Source organism: Mastomys coucha, unplaced genomic scaffold (assembly GCF_008632895.1).
Source record: "Mastomys coucha isolate ucsf_1 unplaced genomic scaffold, UCSF_Mcou_1 pScaffold19, whole genome shotgun sequence".
NCBI lineage: Eukaryota > Metazoa > Chordata > Mammalia > Rodentia > Muridae > Mastomys > Mastomys coucha.
This window is the reverse complement of record NW_022196901.1, coordinates 10837381-10861086: the sequence shown is the minus strand read 5'-3', so window position 1 is coordinate 10861086 and position 23706 is coordinate 10837381. Positions and strand designations below refer to the sequence as shown.

The window sequence follows — 23706 nt, the reverse complement described above, 5'->3', positions numbered from 1 at the left end:
TGTGGAGAGCCTCAGGATCAACATCTCTGATAATAAAAGAAGAGAAACATTGATATTTTCTGTCAGGATATTTCATTTCCCTCTGGCTAAGGAAATAGACTCATGTCATCTCAAATATACAATTTGGTCACTTTCACTTAGCAGAAGGATCATGAAAATCCTTAGCAGTAAAGCCATCAAGCATACATTTCGACTTAAAGCAGCCACATTAAGGAATCTATTTTCTCCAGAGTTTTCAAGAGCATTACCCCTTCAGATTGAGAACCAAATCCCTTCAGAGCAAAAACACCTCAGAATTTTAAATACCAGTGTGGAAACCTTAGATTTATTAGACTTTACTGGTTGTGAGCTATCAGGACATGGAATTCCAATCTCATAAAAGTAGTAAAGGTGTTGAATTCTTTCAGGATATTTCAAGAGCCTGACATAGCTGCACTGAATATCTAAATCTCACTGTATGTATTGATAAGGAGCAAGACTAGTTTCTCATTCATTTCTCAGAAAGAAAAGGATTTTCAATGAAAGCATGTGGATAAGGAACCCTCATCATTCTCATACAATGGGAACAGCAGGATATATTCTAACTTCAAGTTAGTTGGAGAACGGACAGGGTGATAGATGGGTCTCTGGAGCACTCTAGTTGTCAAGACAGCCAAGTCAATCACTGAGCTTAAGATTACATAAAGACACCCTTTCTCTAAATGTCAGGTGGAAAGACATTGCGAAAGACATCAACACCAACGTCTGATGCCCACATGCATTTGCATACATGTGTGTCCACTCCTCCCCCACGTACACACAGACAACCATATATACATAAGCATAAGTCAAACATAAGAGCTTATTGAAATGGATTCTAGTATGTACTGCTTTTGTTATTTTGTGAGTTGATGTTTCATGTGTCCATATCTTTGAAAAGTTCAAAATGCCCACCCCCACAAAAAAAAAAGAAAGAAAAAAGGCTTTTTAAGATGTTTAGTTTGTCACAATCATGTAAGAACTGGGAAGAGACTTGCAGGGATGTCTAACCTGTGGTCTACATATCCTACGTATCTAAGGGTAGCTGTGAATGTGTTCTGACACAAATTGTATTTTTTTATGCAATGTCATGTCACAATATTATAAAACTGGTCACTCTTGGGCAGGACATTCAACCAATCTTTCTTATTAATATACTTAATGAGAAAAATCCACTGAAACCACTAATATAAAGAACAAAATTAATATAATAATAAGCCCAACAATCAAGGTACTATCATAAAGTATTGATAGAGCATTTGGTATTTCAAAATTATGGCAATTTCCAGAAAAACAAAGCCATACCTGTGTTAGAGAACTAAAAGCCTGAGTGACTGATAGAATCTTGTGACCAGAGAGAACTGGCATATGGCAGACACAGAACTAAACTATCTTGGACAGCCTGTGGTTCCCCTGACGGTTTTTCATTTTTCACTCCTACATCTGACCTAACATCCCTTGAACTTTCAGATAAAATCTTTAGAATTTACTAACTTTGAAGATTACTGTCCTCCACCAGCCCCCAAGGTAAGACTGTATCAGAAAGCATCTGAAACTTACAACAAGAGTTTTCTCTGCTAAGCTGTAACTTGCCTACGTGCTTTTTCACCTATGTGTTTGGAGAGTGATAAGTGCCTTAACTTATTGAATCCTCTGTTCTGTAACTAATAAAATCTAATGAAATATTTTCAGATGGAGCATATTATTTATGACAGTTTGAACACATGATCTCAGGCCATATTTCCTGATATTTAACTCAAGAATCAAATACCTCTTAATTCTTTGTAGGTAAAACCTGCAGGAACTATTGACAAACTATAGATCCAGAATGAAACCCTTTGGTGATTATGGTTACAGTAAACAAGGAAAATCTTAACAACACAAATATATCATAGTAACATAATAAGATCTGTGAAGTATACAGACTAGAAAAACACGGCAGGTATACTGATTTATCAAAAACAAATCAGCTCTCATGACAATTTCTTCATTGTGCTTATTAAGCAGTTACAGGAACCTATTGTGTTTGTGTGTGTATTGCAAGAGAAATATATGGCAAAAGCATCAAAGAGAGAACCATAAATGCTTACTACATATAAAAAGATACTTGTAAAAAATTAGGGAAATTTCAAGTTTCCTAATGCAGATAATTATTATTTTTTGCTTGTTTTTAATTAACACTTTTCTTTATCCAAGCCTAGTCTTGTCCTCACTGAATACCAGCGCAAAGCTCTGAATTTCTAACCCTCCCATCTCTCTACCTCATGAGCTCTAGAATATCAGGACTGATGGAAAAAGCCCAAGTTCACTTTAACTTTACCTTTGGTTCTGTTTTGTCATAGAGTGTCTCCTCTATATAACTTTGAATATCCTCACACATAGACCAGGTTGGCCTTTAACTTGCAAGCACTTTATCTTCTGAGCCGAAGTACCTCTCACCAACCGAAATGACTCCTTAATTGTGTCTCTATTAAGTGAGGGTGGTGAGAAGGAAATATCATTTGATATTTAAAATTTAAACAGATGATCAAGACTCTATGGTAGAGAAAAAATAGGAGCAACAGATCATTTGGAATGTCTACAGGGAAAGTGAGATGGGACATAGAAACAGCCAGCATGAAATACTGTAAATGAACCAAGAGCTCAGAAAACAGTCCAGGTGGGATTAGACCTGAAGTCAGATAACTATCTGTGGAGAAAGAATAGGCTCTCCAGAGGAAAGTAAGGATGGTACCCTGATACTAAACAAGTGCTGTGATGAAAGATGTTGGGAAGAAGACTGACAGGGGGTTAGGTAGTGGCAACAGGAACACCCACAAAGCATTCCAGACACTATGAGAAATAAAATTTCCAAAGGAAGAGACATTTTAAGTTTGTACAAATACCAAGTCTGAAATTAAACAGAAAAGGCTGATTTGGTTTTAGGAAGTGAGGTAACAAAGGAGGCACAACATGAAGCTTGATCAAAGGGGCTGGAAGATAAGGATGAATTCAAAGGGGAGGCCTTGTATTTCAATTGAATTGTGCAGCATAAGACAAAGACAGAGGGAAAGCCACAAAGCAAAAAAGGGTGTATGATGTTCATTGTTATTTGTTTATATGGCTTTGTTGTTTGTTTGCAATTTTGTTTGCTTCCTAATGCTAAAAGACTCATTTTTTATATTGAAAGCATTGAAAAAGAAATCAATGGCAAGCAAGGTGTTGTGGTGCATAACTTTAATCTCAGCACTCTCAAGACAGAGGGAATCTCTGTGAGTTCCAGGACAGCCAAGGCTACAGAAAGAAATCCTACCCACCCCCCCCAAAAAAAGTGAATGAAAGAAAGATAGAAAGATAGAAAAGAAAGATAGGAAAGGAAGAAGGGGAGGAAGGAAGGAAGAAAGGAAGGAAGGAAGGAAGAAAGGATTTTACTGAAAGACTGGAATATATCCACTCCCCAGGCAATGTTGTATGGTTGAAAGATTGCAATAAATTGATAAGAATGAACTTAAGAGAGTCCACTTTGATAGGGACAGTTGGTCACTCACCTAAATTTCTACAGAATTATTATCATGTCATCAACTCCACTAACAAAGCTTAGTTTTATACTTCAAAGAAATTATAGCAGAGTACCATGTTAGACTATCACATAGTTCTTTCTCAACTTATAAATCTAAGCAGGACATCCCTAAGTGTCTTTCTAGAGAAATATTTTGGGGTGACTTTCTGTTTGCTCTAACTACTTGGCATCAACTGGATTAATTTTAGTAGCTTTTCATTATGCTTGATGGTATGTTTCCATTTAAAACAATTTACTAAGTCCTCCATCACCATCACCTACTCTTTTGGGCAGCATTCAATGTCCAAAAGTGTCCTACTGCAACCCTACCCCAGAGTCTGTACAAAGGGCCTGAACTTCATGCTTGCCTCCTTTACTTAAAAGCTAAAGAGTTCCTGGTAGCATCAACCCTTCAGAGAGAAAGGTTTTAGATCATGTTTTTAACTCCTGGAACAGCCTCTCTTTCCCACAGCAATATTAGCAAAGCCATTAACATATCTTTAATTCCACTAAATTGAATCCATTCCAGCATCTAATGTTATTTATCCTCAACACAAAATTATCTCTGGGAATAGAGTTATTGTTCCAGAACTCAGTCCTTAAAGAGCTCCAGTAAATGAGTGTTTGTTTTCACCTACTTCCTGAGTCATGAAGGAGAAGATGCATCTAACTTATCATTATACCTCCCAAGTTTTTCAAGGTGCTAGGCACATGTACATAACTTGCCTAACTTAATTTATAACAAATTTTAGGAGCTACAAGGAAACAGAGCAAGAGTGGCGTCAATGGATAGACTAAATATGATAATATAGGCTAAGAGCTGACAAAATTTCTTTTGATGCATTCACTTCTTGAAAGTCACATGATTGTCTTATAAGGAGAAGATGGATATCCCCAGAAGACCAAAGGGCATAGGAATGATGAGGTGGGAGTGAGAGATAAAGGCTACTTGAAAAACATGTCTTCTCTCATAGAGAGAAGGCTTAAATAAATACGAATGGAGTCATTTCCTTCAGGTCCTTTGTGACACAGACTAAAAGTACTGACTTGCAATCCATATTCACTGAAACTAGTTAGGATTTGGAATAGTGTCATTCAACCTATGTCCACAAAGTATTCACGGTGCCTCCAGCTTAAAGAAATTTCAATGAGGCAAGTAGCCATGTGAGAAGTGGAAGCTGGCAAGTGCTTAACCGGGGACTAGTTCCCTTTAAGGGACTGTGCTGACTTGCTCAAGATCATCTCAGACTAACTTGGAGTTTCTCAAATATTTTGTATGGGAGACAAATGGCGCAATGATTGAATGGCTCAAGGACACAGTTGTATTGATGAGCACAACAGAGCTGAAATCATAAAGAAATAGGTATCTCAAGAGAATATTATTTTGTAAAAACTGCAGAGCAAGTTAGTGTCAGATGCAAAATTGATGTAGATTTGTATAACTCTAAGCCCAGTGCTTCATAACAGCTGTGAGTAAATAAATGTATTCCAGCATATAAAAGTACAGTTCAACAAAATTTTTCATAATCTCTTCAGTAATATTGACAGTAAAGTTTACAAGTAAAAACAGATACCCCAATAGTGCAAGCTATTATTTTTTAATAAAAATACATGCAGGATATCATCTGTCATGCATTGCACTAGACTACCTCTGTATTGCATTAGCCAAGCTTCTCAGCCCTGGAAGTTTACAGTTTAGTAGTAAAAATCGTGGAGAAAAACACACATTGGAAAGCATACAAGCATTAGAAAGTCACATAGAATAGCAAATCTAATATTGGTCAATTAAAGCCATACAGGAATTTCAGGGATGAACAAAGGACTCAAAGGAATGAAACAAATCCTTTTAAGAGAATATCAGTGATTTACTCTGGGATGTTTATCCCACGTGAATCAAACTTTAGACTGGTACTACAATGGTAAACTCAGAAAATATTACTTAGGCCAGACTACAAAGCACCAAGTGTACCCTGAATTGATGACTTTTTGTTCATGAGCATGTGTGCAGGTGTGTTTGCGACGGTACAGGTGCAGGTGTGTGTGTTGGTACTCATGTGGGCAGACCTATGGGCACCCAAAGCTACTTGATTAGTTTCTTTACTTGATTACTTTCTCTCCTTATTCAATGATGCAGGAGGTCTCAGCTGAACTCAGAGCTTGCTTGTAAGGCTGGTCTAGCCTACCTCTTGACATGGGGATCCTATGATTCAGCCTTTTGAAGGCCAGAAGGACAAATAGCTGCCACACCAGCATAACATTCCCTGAGTGCATAGAATCTATATGTAGGTCTTTGTGTTTGCATTGGCAAATAACTTACTCAATGAGACATATCTCCAATCCCTAGCTGAAGGATTTTAATCAATGAAGTGAAAAAAATAAAGGTTTTGGAGATAATTCATCTGACTGAATTATATGTAATTTTTAGCCATTTATAATGTTCATACATATTCTTTGTCTTTTTCTCTTTGGTCCAAAATTTAATATAGTAAATCTTTAATTCCACACAAATAAGTACTCCATAAAAATTAAGAAAATGTTGTTTATACTATAGTGTGTAATAAAATATCTGACATAAATATTCTCTTTTGACAGCTGTAATTTTGGCACTAGAAGGTTGAGGTACAATTACTTCAACCTTTAAATATCAACTCTTTAAATATCAACAATGATGATTTTAGGCACTTGCTGTGGCTGGAAATTTTAAACACTGCAGCAATTTAAGAAATCTCAGTAACTGACTTATTTCCATAATCTCAATCTCAGAACATGGAGCCAGCAACATGATCATGAATAGCATGGAGCCCAGTAGTCATGTACCAATCCTCAGTGAGGTACAGCTTTCTAACTTCTCATCATCTTAACTGGACAGAAAGGGAAGGAATGAATCTTCTTATGGAACCCTTGAAACATCTAAATTTGTATTGTCATGGACCATGCCACGATAGTGACTTAGTAAGGACCATTCCCTATGTTCTAAATTGGACTTTAATGGAAGTAACAAAATGTGTGGTCAGAGTGAACACCAGAAATGATATAAAGAATAAAAGCAATATTTTGGGCTAGATAATAAGTATTTAAAGGTACTACTTTTTCTTTACAATGTAAGAATCAAGATATGAGCTATTATCCAAGTTCAACAGCAGTTTAAAGTCCACAGTTTTCACAAAATTCTCTATTGTCGTATATTTTCATCATAATCACAAATGCTTAGATAAAAACATCAAAAGTTAGTCTATCTCTTCTTCATTAAATAGTTTCCTTTCCTGATGGTAGGGAACATTAATTTTGTAATCTGGCTCTTTTTAATCTATTTTTATGATGGGGCAGGTTCTTAAGAAGCATCAAATAAGCAGTAATTACAAAAGGTTTTGTATATAGCAATAACGTGATAAAAAATAAATATGCAAACTAAACAACCAAGGGAAAAATTATGAAAGACTAAATTGAATCATAGGCTGGAATCATTTTGATGATCCATCAAATTCATTTATTCACTTATGAAGACTACAAGCCATCCTCCAATTTTGAGATGCAAAAATTTGTCTTATCATATCCAGCATGTACAGCAAGTTGTCACAGAGAATACTGTTTGTCTCTGTGCATTAAAATCAAAATAAGCACAGTATGTTTCCTCATTGCACTAATCATCCGTGCTATGATTGACATGGATGATGCAATTCCATGAAATGAATAGGGACAGATGAAATAATACGTAATGCCTATTTACTCACACAAACACAAATTTTTGAATGTTATAATGTTAAAGAAACATCTCGATGTATGGCTTAGTAAAATACTTCTGACAATTACAGAATTAAAGTTATATTGAAGTACTAAATTAGCCTGATTGACTCAATAACGTTCAACTCCACCAGAAAAATTTTCCTCTTCTAATTTATTTTCCCCATGCAGCAGAATCTAAAATGGTTCCGAGAACGTTTTATTTACTGGCCAATTTGTAGACATCTCCACTCAGCCTACACAGTAACAAGCTGGCACTAATAAGCCATACATAAAGATCCTAGTTATTAAAATACAAATTAGGCACCATTTATGTTTATACATGTGTAAGTACAATTAATATTTCAGCCTTAGTTGGAAACCAAATTGCTTTAGTTAACCAGCCGTTGCAATGCAGTCAAATGAGATCTCAGATGCAAGTGGAAAAGATCTGTTTCATGGAAATAATAGAAACTATTTCATGCGGAACAATGAGTTTACCAAGCTCACGCCCCTCACCTCCACCCGCCTGCCCTTAATCAAATGATTGGTCCACCTTTAGTGACATGATATGCCTCCTTTAACACCCAGAAGTTGCATGGAAACCTGCCAGACACAGCTGGAAGATGTAGCTTATTTATAAATATTGGTTTGAACTTGTAAATGCACGACCACATACATTTTAATCTAGTTCGAGTGTGTGTGCCCTTTGATCCCTCTCTAGTTATTAGCAGCACACACGTGCCAAACAGCGGAGCTGGCTGGCCAGTTGTTCCCTCAATCGTGTGTCACGTGGGGTTGGCGTGGAGCTGAGGGAGAGTGTGAATTTCAGGAGCCCCTTCCTGTTTGCCAGCTACTGCTGCTCTGCCTTTTGTCCTTGCTGTTGATGTGATTTCTCCACTTTACACAGCAGGGGATGTTAATCAAGTTCTGCCTAAGTAATATTAATGAAACTTGCCAACTTACACTTGAGGGAAGAAGCAGAATATTATATTTCCTTTTGAAATGTAAATGCAGCTCTTAGGAAACTCTTTCTGCCTTCTACATCGCCCTAGTGTTAAATTACTAAATATCTTCTTCACTGGTGAAGATAGTCAAATGCCTTAAACGATAAAAGAATTATAAAGTGTAAAAGGAGGACATTTTGGAATCTTATATTTAAACTCAAATTAAACATTTTCATGTGTTTGCTTAAAACACTGACAAAACTTGCAACCCTTTTGGGTGCTTTATCAAAACAGAGACCTGCTGTTGATTATGCTTAATTACCAACCAATTTGAATGTTATTCTTGACTTAAAGGGTTGATTTAGCTTGATACATCTACAAATTATAAAACTATCTATTTTTCAGAAAAAAAAAGATGGGAGCTGAGTGTTCTACTTTACTTCTTTTTAATCATTGGAATCTAAAATTTGAGTAAGGTTAGTTCAGGTTGTATTCTCCAGGCATAGAAATCATCACAATTTTAATGTTCTATTCCATCATGGTCTCCTTAAGAGGAGGCTGTTGTGTACTCTTGGTTAAAATGTAAGGGTGGGAAGTACTCTAACCCTCAATCACACAAACCCTGGACAGATGGGTGCTGTGCAAACAGGAGGCACCATCTCCCACGAAGTGTGTGCAGGAAACGTGAATCCACAGGCTCCAATTCCTGTTCCCTTTACTCTCTTTTCAAGATTATACGGTATAAATACATCCCAAACGGGAACTAAAAAATAGAGTTTGTACAAGAATTCTCTATGTAGTATTAAATGATAGGAACATTTAATCCTGGGCTAAAAAAATGTATTTTCTACCCATTTAAAATTTAATAATGGCTTTTGTATCATTTCGAACACATTTGTTATCCTCAATGAAATGTTCTAACAGTGTTTCCTACTAGTCACAGTGACTATGGGACAATAATAGAAGTAACAATTCTATCTATAAAAAATTTACATCTCACAAAGAAGAGCAGGACATAAAATTCTTGGCACCTTATCATTTAACTGGTATCATGTTGGAAATGAGTAAAATAGGCAAAATGTTAGAGTGTCTTCCAATTGATGATATTGAAGATGCATAAACTATGCATCAGGTAACATATATTGAATGTTCTGTGGTAATTCATGCCCACCTACCACTTTTCTATAGAGAAATAAAAGGCATTGCTAAAACGAGGACTTAGCATCAATGAGCCCAGTGGCCTAGAGTTCAGAACAATCTGGGAAAGAAATCTCTCATAAAAAACAGAGCTACTGACTAAACACACCAACAATGGTAAAGAAGGGATTAGATTAAGTCTATGCCGAGTCTTTATTTTTTTAACAAGGACCAAAAAGACTAAATGATTTAATGAAACAAAAGTTTGTTTTGTTTTTGTTTTGTTTTTGCCCCAAAGAAAAGGTTTAGTGTCTATATTACAGAGGAAGACTGTGAGATGTAGATGATCCTTTGAGTTCTGCTAATTACCCAAGAGTCAAAAGCAATCACTAGCAATTGCACTATAACAATACCACACAGATACAACCTCATTTTATGTTTATGATACGTCACATATCATCTTCAAGTGAAGAAGAGACAGTAAGAAAACATTCCCTCCATACAAATCACCAAGGGTATTCATTTGGGTTATAATCAAGAAACACAATTTTAAGGTCATTTCCCTTCTCTCAAAGATATTAACTGCATGCCAATCACCTCATTACAAAAGCTCATGTTTGTCAGTGTTCAAAGTGCTTGTGATTTTTTCATGTTCAACATTTTTTTCATATATTACCAGTGACAATCTGATCTTTATTAACCTCACCATGACAAACAACCATGAGTAAAGCCAATATCTAATAAGACCCGAGAATCCAGTCAATATGATCAATTCACTGAGAAAAGTCAAATAAGATGGTAGTTAAATAGCATCACTACTTAATAGATTGTTTGTTACCAGGAAGTAAATAAATAAGAAGGATCAGAAATGTCATGCAAGGAAGCTCATAAAAAAATCATCATGGTATTTAAATGTTTCCTTCCATATGAAATGAACAAGGGAAGACATGAACACCAAGTGGTGACGCCCCTTCCTAGCCCTCGTGATGATTAAGTTTCTGAACTTTAAACCTGACACCTTTTAAAATAAGATCTCAGAAAGTATCATTAACTGGTTTTCAGACTCTAGTCCTTATTGAAATAGCATCAAAGTGCTGAAGGAAGGTTACAGGTCAAAAATAAGTTGTCTGGAGTTTATCAGCAATTAGAGACTGAAAACATCTCCATTATAAACTTAGGCATGAAATGTCTTACAGAAAAACCTTAGGTGACAATATGAGATCTACTTCTTTCACTGGCTATTATATTAGATGGGTAATGAAAAGTTCATCATTACAGGGAGGGTTTCTGTAATGTTGTATAATTAACCAGCATGCCTTAGAACACAAACCAGCTTATTGAACAAAAAAGAAAAGGGGAGATGTAACGCCAGCTGGCATGTCTAGAAGTAGTTCAGAGAAGAAGGAGGGATGCTTCCAGCAAAACAGACGCAAATCAAACTGTAAGAGCTTGATGCTTGCACATGCACTTCAGTCACTTCATACATCAACACAATTACAAACTATGTGCCTCTTCTTATAAGCCAGTTACACGTACACTGGTTTCCAAAATGACTATGAGGATTATGCAGAGATCATGATTCAATGCTTCGTTAATATACTTCTAATGCTTATAAGAATGGAAGAACATGTGAATATATTTTTCTTTCTTGTACATAAACATGAGCATGAATATTCCAACTAACTTAATTGGTTCTGGTTACTCACAAAAGAATAAAATAGATTTTGGCAGTTTGGGGTCAAATTCTAATAACACTGAAAAAATTCATCACTGAATATATTGCAATGTGACCAAAACTATGCAAACAAAAATGCTGACAAACTCAAATGAAGTGATTATTAAAAAGATCCTTACTGCAAAATCTTCCCTCCATTGGTGTGCCGCTTGGACTTTCTCTGCTTCCATAGCCAGGCGCTGAAAAAGAAATGGTAAATCTTAGATGCACACGAGTATGACTATAGGAACATAGAATCATACCATAATACACTACCTGTCAGCTCAGTGGTATAATTAATTATGGGGCATGAAAAGCAATAGACAACATTTATTTTTGATTCATAGTTGAGAAGCCAGTTACCAATCTAACCTAGTAGAGTTGATGCTACAGCAATAATCTATTGTTCTTAAATATAACTGGGGAGCTGCCTCTCTTGTTTTTAGCAGGAATGAGTGCTTTCCTTCAAGGAAGTATATTTCAACATATTTTTTTTGTGAAACATTTTAATAAAGTGAAGATAGTATACTGATTGGAGTATAATCCTGTTCTTTGTAAGCACTACCAAATATTTCAGTCAGTAGAAAGAGAAGGATGTTAATAGATCGACGAGTAAATGGTCACCAAACAAGCTCATTTATAATAACGAGTTTGGGATTTCCTATTTGCTGAATGTATTCCTAGATGTTTGAAAGATGATTTTTAAAGACTGTAAGCTCCTAACGCACGCACTTGGAAATGGCTTCCTTTCACCTCCCTGTAGTATGATGAAGTAAGCTGAAGTATAAAGCTGCTTCATTGACTTCAGGTAGGTTTAAGCTGAATTATAGGGGCAGATATAGCACAAACTTAAATAGAAAATACACTTTGAATGTAAATGTATTAAATTCACTTATAAAGCAACCAATAACAGGTAGACTTTGGGAAAATATTAGTACAAAGTGTTTTTGTAATTTATGTTACACTCTCTAAGTAATATTTGCTGGTATTTGCAATTCCTGAGTCAAGTCTATATCAAATCATCCAAGCATCCCTTTGGCCACTCTTTACAATGACATGTGGGTTTCTATCCTTCAAGTTTAACACTGCAATACGTTCATTTTTCTAAGTAATTACATAGGTCTTGCCAATGACTATGTAATATATAAACATAATATATAATTCATATATATTTGTGTAATATATAAATATAAAAAATATAGGAGATTCAACTCTCAGTTCTTTGATTTCCTCAAGTGTGTCATGGAATGTGGATGTCTGAACACACATATACACACACATACACAATTTAAACTTTATAACATAAAGCACCTTTATTGTGAGAGTCTACCTAAAGATAGCAAATTAAATATATAAAAAAAGATATGTATTTTTAAAAGTTGCAGTACTAAAGTTGCTAAATCTTATTTTCTCTGCTTGAAATATAAAATTAGGGAACTCATAAAAATATACTACTGTTATATATATCTTTATTCATAAAGAAAAAATAAAACTTTAATCAAGTTTCATAAATGTTCCAAATACAGACTTTTAAGAGAGTCTGTGTTATAAATAGCACATTCACTAACTGCTCTTTCTAGTGGCAAAAGACCAGAAGGTCATTACTTATAGAAATTGACATGCCTTCTAGACACTGGCAAGCCTCTAATTAACTTCTGTTCCAGTCAAGTGACATTTAAAAGCCAATAATCTACCACTGACTGCCATAGGGAAATTGTACTAAGACTAATAAAATCCCTATCTAATAAAATATGAATATTTTACTGTTAGCCAATTTCCATTTCTACAGCTGGATATATGGATATGTCCTATAACTACTGCTTATTTACAAAGAAAGAAAACATAATTATGTACTTGGCATTAGCAGTCTTGGCAGTCATGGGGCTAGAAGAAAGAGACCAGAGTCTGCTTTCTGGCCACAGTGGAGACATGGCATTCTAAACAAGCTGGAAGGTCCCTGGCTCATCCAGCCTTAACATAGTGCTACCCCTTGGTAATCTACAATGTCTATGCACAAGAAGAGATTATAAAATAAAGTCTCCTAATAATTTATGATTTTTCAGGAGGATGGACAGAGCTGTTGTTACATTATTATTGTCTAGCCAGGGGCTCTCTAGTAAAACTCCAGAACACTGAAAGATTCCACCCACTGGATTGATAACCACTTGGACAGGAAACTGTATAAAGGAGAACTCTGAAAGGCTGAGGAAGAAGAATCATTGTGAGTGATACCAGGATGGACTCCACAGAGAGATCAAAAAATTAAAATTAAAAAGTCCAGAAATGGTATAAAGCCTGGCGAAAATAAATGTAGGCTGGAAGAATGGCTTCTTCACTCCTTGAGAGTGCTCCACTGTACTATATGATATGCCTACTTTCAACACTATGCTCTGAGTATCTTGTGTGGGTTCATTTGACAGAAATCAAAAGGACTGGGAAGAAGGGGAGCCAAATAGGAGAGCCATACTGAACACTAAATTAAAAAAGCACCTGCCCCATCAAGAGCAACTGAAGAAGGATAGCTGCCCCTGGTCATGAGCATCATCAACTACATCTTGTCATCTTTAGCTTTGTCTTTGCATTCTTAACCTATCTGAGTTGATGTTGTATTCCTTGAAAAGCAGAACTTACTGACTGGTAAACATCTTTGTGACATAGGTTCAAACACACCCAAACATTGAGCATGCAAAACACATCATCCAAGTAGGGGCAATTATCCATCACAGGAAGTTTAAGGCACTAGCTAGAGTAGCAATGGCACCTTCCTAAAAATCAGCTTGTTCTCTTCATAACTTCTCTCAGTTATGAATTTCTCAAGATGACCTTGCAGAAGTAGAAGCTAGACATGCAATGAACGAGAGCTTGATTTGACCAGTACTTCTTAGCTCCACATACTTCTTTGTCCACTGCACCAATTCTTTCTTTCCTTGAACCAAAAGTATATCTTAGTACCCAGAAAATGAACTTGGGGTCCCTGGACCTCTTTATTGGTTTTCTTCCCAATAGGGCCACAGTGAGAAAGTTTTTTTCTATCCCCTCTCACCACCAGGCACCATCATCTCTTTACCTGGGATGCTGCAGTTGGATTACTAAGCCTCATCTATCTTGGGCTCCCTGCGTCTATACTTTGGCTCTAAAAATTCCACTTCCCATACCTAAAAAGAAATATTAAGTTTAATTCTGTTTATGTGATGACAAAGCAGAGAGGGCCACCTAAATGGCTTTATTCAAAATGTATGAGAAAATCATTTATATATAACTTGGTGTATTTCAATTTTATATACCCCTATTTCCATTGATTTGCACATTAAAATAAACAAACAAACAAAAACCAAAAAAACACCTTAAAAATGACTTTTACAGACTCAGTTTTTAGAAAGACTGGCCACTATGCCTTCAGGAACTGAAGGTCAAGCTCATTATACAATGCCAGGTTTTAATTTCCCATAATTCCATCAAAAGTCATATCATAAGATATCCATAGTGTACATAAAGACATTGTTGGATCAACACTAAAACAATGACAGAAATCTATTATTTTAGGTTAAATAAAAAACAAAATTGCAACATAAGATCATAAAATAAGCTAGCTTCTGAGCAGTCTTTACAAAATCATCCTTCAAATGCAATCATATTATCACTAACAGTGAAGAAGCCTTTGATGTGCTGTGGTCTTCAGGGACCAGAACAAAATCCAAGCAAGCAGACTGGAAGCAGCTTATCAGATGAGAGAAAGGCCAGCTCCTTGGAGATCTATTCATCCCCAGCCTTCACACTGTCATATCTGCATCTTTTCCACCAGCATTGAATTCCGATATATGACGTGGAAGTCAAATAAAAGAAGTAGAGGTATAGTGAAAAGAGACAGTCCTATCATTCCAATCAGTAATATTCAAATATATGTCCTCTTACAAAAACAGCATTTTCTAAATTTCCAAGTATTCTGCTTCCCAGATTATGAATTAATTTTAGGCTAGCTTTTTTCAAAAGAACTTTTGAGTACAATCAGTCATAAGCATTTCTTTAAAGAGCTTTGAAAGCAAAATATGAAGCAACACAGAGATGTTCATTTAAGACTCCAAGGCCGCTGACATTCAAATTTAAATAGGCAGTGTTGACTTAGAGAATCCATTCAAACAAGTTCTAAAACAATGCCTCTGATGGCATAGATCAAGATTTTTCTCTATAATAAAGGGCAGCAGACATAAAGAGCAGGCTAATTCAAGAAAATATGCATTTTATGAGATTTTGATTAATGTTCAAACAGTTAATACCAAATAAGGGCTGGAAATTGCTGTATTGTACCTGTATTGACAATCTAATTATCACTCTAATGGGTTTTACTAATTCTCATTAAAAGGTTCTTATAGGATCAGGACACACATTTGAATGGCCTACTAAAAGATTTTGAAAACAGCAGATTAAAGTGAAAGAACACACTTCCAAATTCTGAAGAAAAGTGCACAGACTTTGTTTCTGAGGATGGTGGTGGGGTAGGGCTCCCAGTTGTGCAATTAAATGATGAATGTAACTGTCTTTAGCATCTCCGATATTTGTGTATTTTATTACAATTCTATTTATACATATATATGTGGAAATCTACAGTGTTATTTCCATTCCAACCTCACTAACACAATTTTATAGAAAAGATTGTTAGAACTGCAGTCATTGAAGACCATGTTAATTTTAACATGTTATTATGAATAAAATGAATAAAAATTCCTCATCTGTGCCTACATTTCCTGTTTCTTCACGTACAAAAGCTCACATCTATAGGAACATATTGAAACAGACTTTCATAAGCTATTTGAGTGGGGGGCAGAGCACGGATTCCTTATTTGAGTAATTAAAGCCTAATGAGAGCCTGTCATCTCGACCTGCATACAGATATGGCCTTATCCTAACCTTGTATCCTACCTAAGATTTCAGGAAGAACAGAAGCTCTCGGGCCTTACCCTGGAGCATTGTTAGATTTGGGGGGAGTTTAAAAGACGTAACAAGGACACATTCCATTCAGACAAAAGGTTCTTACTAACAATGAAGCACACTGGGTGAACAAAATTGTCCCTCATTTTTGGGGTGAGGGAGCAAAGTTGTAATTTTTTAGGAATTACAAGGAAGGGGAAATCTTGCAGTATTAGGAAGCAGGCTTAGTCAATACGTGACCTGTGTTCCATGACTTAGGTAAGGGAGCAGAGCATACGGACATAGGCTATGTGACAGGGATCACTTTCTCTCAGGGTAGAAGTGTGAGGTTTGTTAATTTGCGAGCCATGCAAAGCAACAATATTATGCTACTTCTGAACTTGGGCAGCACGGTGGGCTGCTCACAGGCCCTACTTAGGACGTGGTTACATGAGAGGTCCTGGTTGTCTAAGAGCAGAAGTGATAATCTTTCAGAAGGGAGATTGGTGCTGATGGTGAGAGGGGTGTGGGCTCCTTAGAAGCACCTTGCAGAACCAGAATTGAGATGACCATGACCAGACCGCACTCCTCAAGGGCACCTTATTTATGGATAGCTCTTACTGTGTTGTTTGATTCTTCCTCTCTTTAAACCTAAAGACCATATTAGTACCTTAACGACAGACTTTGTGAGTTCAGTAAATAAAACTCCTGTCTCTGCTTTTCCCCATCACCACTCTCTTGAATTGTCTGACAGATTAGAATGGGTAGCTGAGTCTTGCTTGTGACTTGGCCTTAACTAAAAGCTCTAGTGTCAATAAAATGGGTCAAAATACACTTTTTCATAAATAGCTTAATATTGGATTAATGTAGTTTTAATCATTTATTTTTTCATTTTGTAAAACCAGAGATAAACTGTTGCCTAGAAAGAACTTTCACCCTATATTCTATTGTCTTTGATAAAGAAAAGAACCCTACAAACAGAAGATAAATGTAAACACCAGCCCAGCCACAAAACCTGTTTGTAAAATATTCCAGGGCAATGGTGGCATGGAACTTTTGGGAGTTACCAACCAATTTCTTATTTCTTATTTGGCTTAAGGCTCCATTCTCAAGATAGAACCTGTGCTCAACACTGCTTGGTGATCAAGAAGCAGAAACTAGATAGTCCAGAGACCTAAGGTAAAACCAAGTACTACTCATTAAAAAAATATGTAACAAAAGTATGACTTTTATGATATTCTACTCTATTCATAGATCAGTACCTCAGCCATTATCAGAGATTCTTCCTTCTGCGAGACATTAAGCACAGAGAGAGAGAGAGAGTGAGAGAGAGAGAGAGAGAGAGAGAGAGAGAGAGAGAGAGAGAGAGAGAGAGAGAGAGAGAGAGAGGATGATCTCAATCTGCCATTTAAGCAAGGTTATTTAACCAAAGACATCATCCTTGGCTCTATCTTGCTATGCCTTCTCAATCCAGACTTTACAAGTTGTCTTCAGGAGTATTTCTGTTTCATTTATACTTGATTAGAAATTTTTTTCAGAGTATTTGCTCTTGTTTAATGTCATAAAAAGGGATTTTTTTCCTTTTTTTTTTTTTTTAAATCAGGGAAATTCTTAGACCTAAAGTGCATGGTAATGCAATTGAAAGTAACCTCCAATATTAAGAAACTCTCCTAAACCCTGATAAACAATGGTCTATCTGCTCAGGAGGTCAACAGAAAAAGAAGGAATTATGTAAATCAGTAAATAACTTTCTTTAAATTTAAATTTGTAAAAGGCTAACTAACTAGAAATAAAGTATGCTACTCTTTAGTTATTTGTGTCAACTCAAATACCTTAGCACATCTCTAACTATTTAAAGGGAATTAAAAGACAATTATCTACCAAATAAATAATTATTATTGCATCCTAAACCATAAATGCATCCTAACTGTTGAGCTGAAATGTAAGGATAAACAACTCATTGAGAATTTCCCATTGTTAAAATGCCACTTTGTGTGAAATAAAGATCACACACAACTGTGGTAGTTTTGGTTTTTGGTGTGACCTTTCAGAAATTATAATATATGTAAAACATAAGAATGAAACTTGCTCAAACCATGCTAGTCATCATTTATTTTTCTATTTGTAACTAGCTAAAAAATAAAACTTTGGAATGGAGCTTCTGGTTCTGGTTGTATAGATTTCAGCCTCGATCTGTCATACTAAGTAAGTGCTTGTGAAACTAACCACAAGGATTCGAGTCAAATCTCAGGGTTGTAACTAACTCTGAGCAACTGTCAGACACTTAGAAAAAGGAAGCCAAGGTAAAGGAGGTTTCATCGGATGGAAAAAGCAAAGCCCCTCTTAGCAGCAAGAAAGCAAACGATGTACAACAGATGACTGCATCACCTTCCTTCTGTCCCATGGTATAAAGCAAAAACAGTAACATTAATAAACTGAATGCAATTTTCCCATCAGATATGTGGCTGGCCACCTGTAAAGAATCACCGATGAGCCTGTTTAACCACCTTGGTCCTCTAACCAGGGATGCCAGTCCCATTACTGTTCAAAGATTCTGACACATATGTGGGTCAAGTCTGTCACTCAAGCTCACTGTGGTACACCTTCTCTTCACATCCGGGACTTGAGAAGACTCTTCTTGCGCAGTGTGTTTTAAGGGGGTCATAGTTGTCTAGTTAATGTCACTCCTTCAAAAAAATTAAGTAGAAAACAATTTGACTGAAACCAACAAAAGCTACTCTCCTCCATGATGCCACGCCTTTTCACTCTTATGACACACACCAGGCTGTTCCCAATCCCCCTTCTAAATGACCGTGAGTTCCTTCCATACAAAAGCAACAGTTCTCCCGTGTCTGTATAGCTCCCACATCGTTTACCTGTATGGCAGAGAGCAAGCCCATGATCGCTGTGTGTGTGGAAATGTAGAGGTAATGACTTTACCATGACTTCATCAAGACTGATAACCAAGTTCAGAGAAGCACCATCATTTATTACCATGACACTTGGAAATGCCAGATATTGTTATGACCTTCTTGCCTCAAAACTTATCTTCCTTGGTGACAAGCTTATTTCCCAATAAATACATCATCATTTAATTTTTTTAAATGCTAAATTAACTGAATGTTCCATGAACATTTAAAAAGTGTGGTATTTCACCAATATACAGCACAGATTTATACAAGGTCAGCTCCTCAGCTCGTCTAGTCCTTCGTCCTGCTGAGAACTGCTCTGGGCCTCTATGTAGCTAAGCTAGAATGTCAAAGTATTTATTTAGGAGACAATGCATCCAGAAAAAGCAAATAGCAATTCTTCGCTGGGGAACTCAAAGTATAATATTAATACCAATGGCCACTGTTGTGGCCAGAGTATCTTCTCCACGTATTAGCATTTAACTAGAACTATTAAACCCAATCAATATGTATCTAACATATTATCTTATGACTTACTACTATGTGATTTTATTATTTGTATTTAGATCCTCCCCATTTAGCCTTTGATTTCTCTCTTCATAGCAGTGTTCTCAACCTTCCTGACACTGAAACCCTTTAATACAGTTCCTTATTATTTTGTGGTGTCCCCTGCTAACTGTAAAATTATTTCTTTGCTACTTCATAACTGCAATATTGCTATTTCCATGAATCATACTGTAAATATCTGATATTCAGGATATCTGATATGCAGACCTGAAGTGGGTTGGGACACTCAGGCTGAGAATCACTGCTTTTAAGAGGCTAGATTCTTATGTCACTACTCTAGCAGTAGTCTAATCAGAAACATTAGGGATCCAGATTAGGATTCAATGCTGGCATGTCTGTCAGGTGAGATGCAAGAAGATGGCAAAAACCAGATTTATAAACCAAAATAAATTCCATATTTACAGATATCAAGGAGGCCCACAAGATGCCTGGAGATTACAGGGAAGGAGGCCCACAGGATGCTTGGAGATAACAAGGCCTTCCCAAGCACGGTACTCAATAGGGCTCATGGTTCCTGCATTAGGTTTTCCCTCCAGTGTGGGGTGGGCTAATGTAACCCTCCTGGTTTGAGACCTGCCTCTGATAGACACACCTCTCTGCCCATCTTCTGCTATTCGCCACGCCTCCAACCTGGTTCCAGTTACATTTGAAAGCTCCACCCCCACAGAGAAACAAGGAAGTCGCTGATTGGACTGTCATGCTGACGTACTTGGCGGGAGTGGTTTTTGCCCCAGGTAATATACCTGTTGGGGGGACAAAGGAGATTCATTAAAGATCAAGATGGCTGAGCAGTCATGTCTCCTGTCTAATTTTTACCTTTCCACGTGGGTAGGTATGTCTGTGGCCACTCTATCCCATCCCTAACTCTCTCTAGCAGCTGCTCTTCTTTCTAACTCCATATTTCCAGGTTACCCACTGTTTTAACGTTGCTGATGGGCAGTAACAGGCTAACCCATGCTAAGTTACTTATCTGAGTCTGTCCTTTTATCATGAAGCTCATTCTGATCACCAGCAGTGAATCGTATTGGGTGTTCAGTATATGAGCTAAAGAACAAGTGCCAAGTGTCCCATCCTAAATACAAGCACAAAGTAGACAGTGTATACATGGGCTAGAAACCACTCATGGTGGAGGAGGTGAGAGTACAACAGCAGCAGTGACATTCAGCAGATTCAAACACATCACATCTGATTGTGTCTGCACTTACAGAACACAGAGCCTTCTGCTTCCAGACTCTCATAGTCCACTGAAGGCTGCAAGCACTGTCTTCAGTACTTCTTCAATAAGATTGTCTCACACACCTGTGGAAAACACTTGATGTGTCTAAACATCCAGCCCAGGTGTGGCAGTTGTACTAGGGAACTCTACACATGAACATTCTCCAGTCCTACCATAGACATATTAATCCTGAAGCCCTTGGAGTGAGTCCTGTCACTTTGAGATCTAAACCTCTACGTGCATCTGACTAACATCCTTCTAAAGCCAGTGTCTACAGTATGCTACAACCAGAAAACTTATTATATTTAGTGCAAATTCTCACAGCTGTGGGAAATAAAAGAGCAAAAGCAAACTATTTCTTTTAAAGCTCTGGTCCTGAAGAACAACACTTGAAAATAAAGCATTTTGGAAATGGGTTTGTGAAGCAAAAGCCACTGGTTGCATGCGTGCCAATTTAGAAATGCAATCAGGCCTTAAGCTCGAACTTTTGGTATGATGGTAGCCTGAAAAATTTTGTCTCTGGAAGAGTTATCTTTGATTTGAAAACAATAAAACTAGAAGGATGAGGATCTTGTGGTTGAAACAAAACATGTAGAAATCACCATAACAAATAACTTCCAAAGGTACACAGTGATTGTTACAACCAAATGTACATAGGGATTTGTAGGTATTTTATTAAAGCCTCAGTGTTCCAAACATTTTCTCCAGCTCTTAGAACACTGTTCTATCACAAGTAAATTTTTTCAAAAATGTTACATGTGAATTTACATAGGTAAATGCAAAACTGAAGATGAACAAACAAAAAGTCATTAATGGGGAGGGTAGATAAAATGAACATCCATCTAATTTATTATATCTATGATGACAAGACCATAAAGAACCATTTATTTTCTCATATAACTTTCAAGACATTATTATCCATAAAGTATTGGCCGTTGTATTTTTCTGATAACAAATTAAGACTTTTATAACAGCTTGAATTACTAGCTCTCAACTCCTATGATAGGGTGATTTTACAATCTCCCACTGTTTTTCCATCGCTTCTGAATAGATATTTGAGGTGATCTGCTAGTATGTATCAATATAAAGACACAGAGAAGGGCAAGAATATCAGCAAGCACTGCTTCTGCTTTGGCTATTGGATACAATTCTCACACAGGTTTTCACTTTTAGTGACAGTTTCGTGGTGTATAGTTTGATCAGTGAAGAACGTGGGAAATAGTAAACCACATGCTAAATTGAACAGCTAGAATTGATTGGGTAGCCACAATCTCATTTGGTAGAAGTCTTTACCCTAGTTACTAAGTTGAAGTCATAATTTCTTACTTTGGTACAGAATTTATTTTGATGCAAAGTCAAAGTTTTTATTGGTATAAATTTCTTCAATTGATACAAAAAATTTTAAAGTACAAGGTTTAGAGCCAGTCCTTCTATAACTGTTATTACAATCTGATCTGAGATGTTTAAGCCTGTGAGTTAAGGGCCAGATAGCAAATTCACAGCTCTGAGTTTATTATAAGGGAGTTTTCAGATAATTTAATTAGAAATAGCTAAGAGGAGTTAATGGACAACAGTCCAGATTACTTTACATAGATAGTGGGTTTTCAAAAACATCAGAAATCCACAGAATGTTATTTATTTTATTAAATCCTCAGAATGATATTTTATTTTATTTATTCACTTGTTGTTGAGACAAATCTGCTCCTACCAGCTCCCCATTTGTGGATTCAGAGAAGCAGTTAAGCATCTATACCTCCAGGTAAAGTTGTACATTGTGGCTAGATAACCACTGGGCAGAAATTGCCTCTCTCTCCTGCAGACCTGTACTGCCCTTAAGAGGACACAAAGCTAAAGGTTAGGACAGCTTAATTCAGCTGAGACAGAATAAAGTAGTCCTTAATAACTCCTATTTTCCAAAGTCTGTCAGAATATCCTGGGCCAGAAGGCTGAAGACTGATGCTCCAGCTTCCTGACTCACTGGGGCTGTATAGGTAGGCAGCTGTCTCTGCAGTTCCGTCTCAGTTCTGGAAGCTAAGTTAGGCTTCCTATATTTTCAGATAGTATTGGTGTCTCTTGGATTTCTGATAGGGTCAAAAGACTACTGATAGTCTCTTAGCCAACCCAGGCTATTTAGCATTGAGATCTGAGAAGATAGTTTTCAGATAATACACAAGGTAAACCAAGACATAGCACACAGATTTATAAGTCTTTTAAGTTAGGATAGATAACAGAGTATTCAATTTAATTGTCAAAGATGATGGACTAGATGTTAGGTGTTATCTTATACTTTATAAATTACAAGATGGTAATAATTGTGCTCAATTTATATTTGAAAGAAAAATTTGTTTTTTATTTGGACAGAAAGGATGAAATGTAGCAGATTTTTACCCCAATTGATTTAAATATTAATACAACAAGAAGCCTGTGATTGGGCAGTGGAAAAGAAAGGTGAGCAGAGATTTTCAGAGATGGGGGGTGGGGGCAGGGAGAGAGGCCAGAGAAGGAAGATAGAGGAAGAGAAAGACAATTCAGATTCCGTGTGGCTTTAAATAGCCACAGGTATTTATGAATATCATAATGTGAATATCATAAAGGATAAAATAATTGGGTTAACTTGTCTAATCTAGGTGGGTAGTTTGTATCATTAGCAATTGGCTCTAAAATTATTGTGTGGGTGTCTTGTGAATTGAGAATTTATTGATATATAAAACTGACTGATAATTATAAGCTTCTAGAGTTTTGACTTACTGGGTTAAGGGAATTTGTGACAAGGAGCCACAGCGGGTGCATGGCTGGGAAGGTACAAGTGTCTCTGAGGCAGGCAAACAGGAACTGGGAAGACTAATAGTTGGGCCTAGCTATGGAGTTGGCTAATCAGAGAACTCTGGGGCAGACAGAAGCTGGGTATAGCTCAGGAGAGTGACATGTTTTAATATTCCCTGCAACAGTCCAAATATGGTAGACACAAACCTGAGCTTCTTCACCTGTGCAGTGGATCCAGTAGAAGCCATTTCAGAGTTTTTACAGGAATTAAA

General features: G+C 36.7%; 1 protein-coding gene across 6 annotated transcripts in view; it reads right to left on the bottom strand.

Moving 5' to 3' along the window:
* Positions 1–23706, bottom strand: part of Cacna2d1 (calcium voltage-gated channel auxiliary subunit alpha2delta 1) — a 451116-nt gene that overhangs the window by 219576 nt on the left and 207834 nt on the right. For all 6 annotated transcript variants that reach the window (XM_031380027.1, XM_031380030.1, XM_031380032.1 and 3 more), the window contains exon 4: positions 11215–11274. In XM_031380027.1, coding sequence (XP_031235887.1) covers positions 11215–11274 — 60 coding nt within the window. The remainder of the gene's footprint in view (positions 1–11214; positions 11275–23706) is intronic.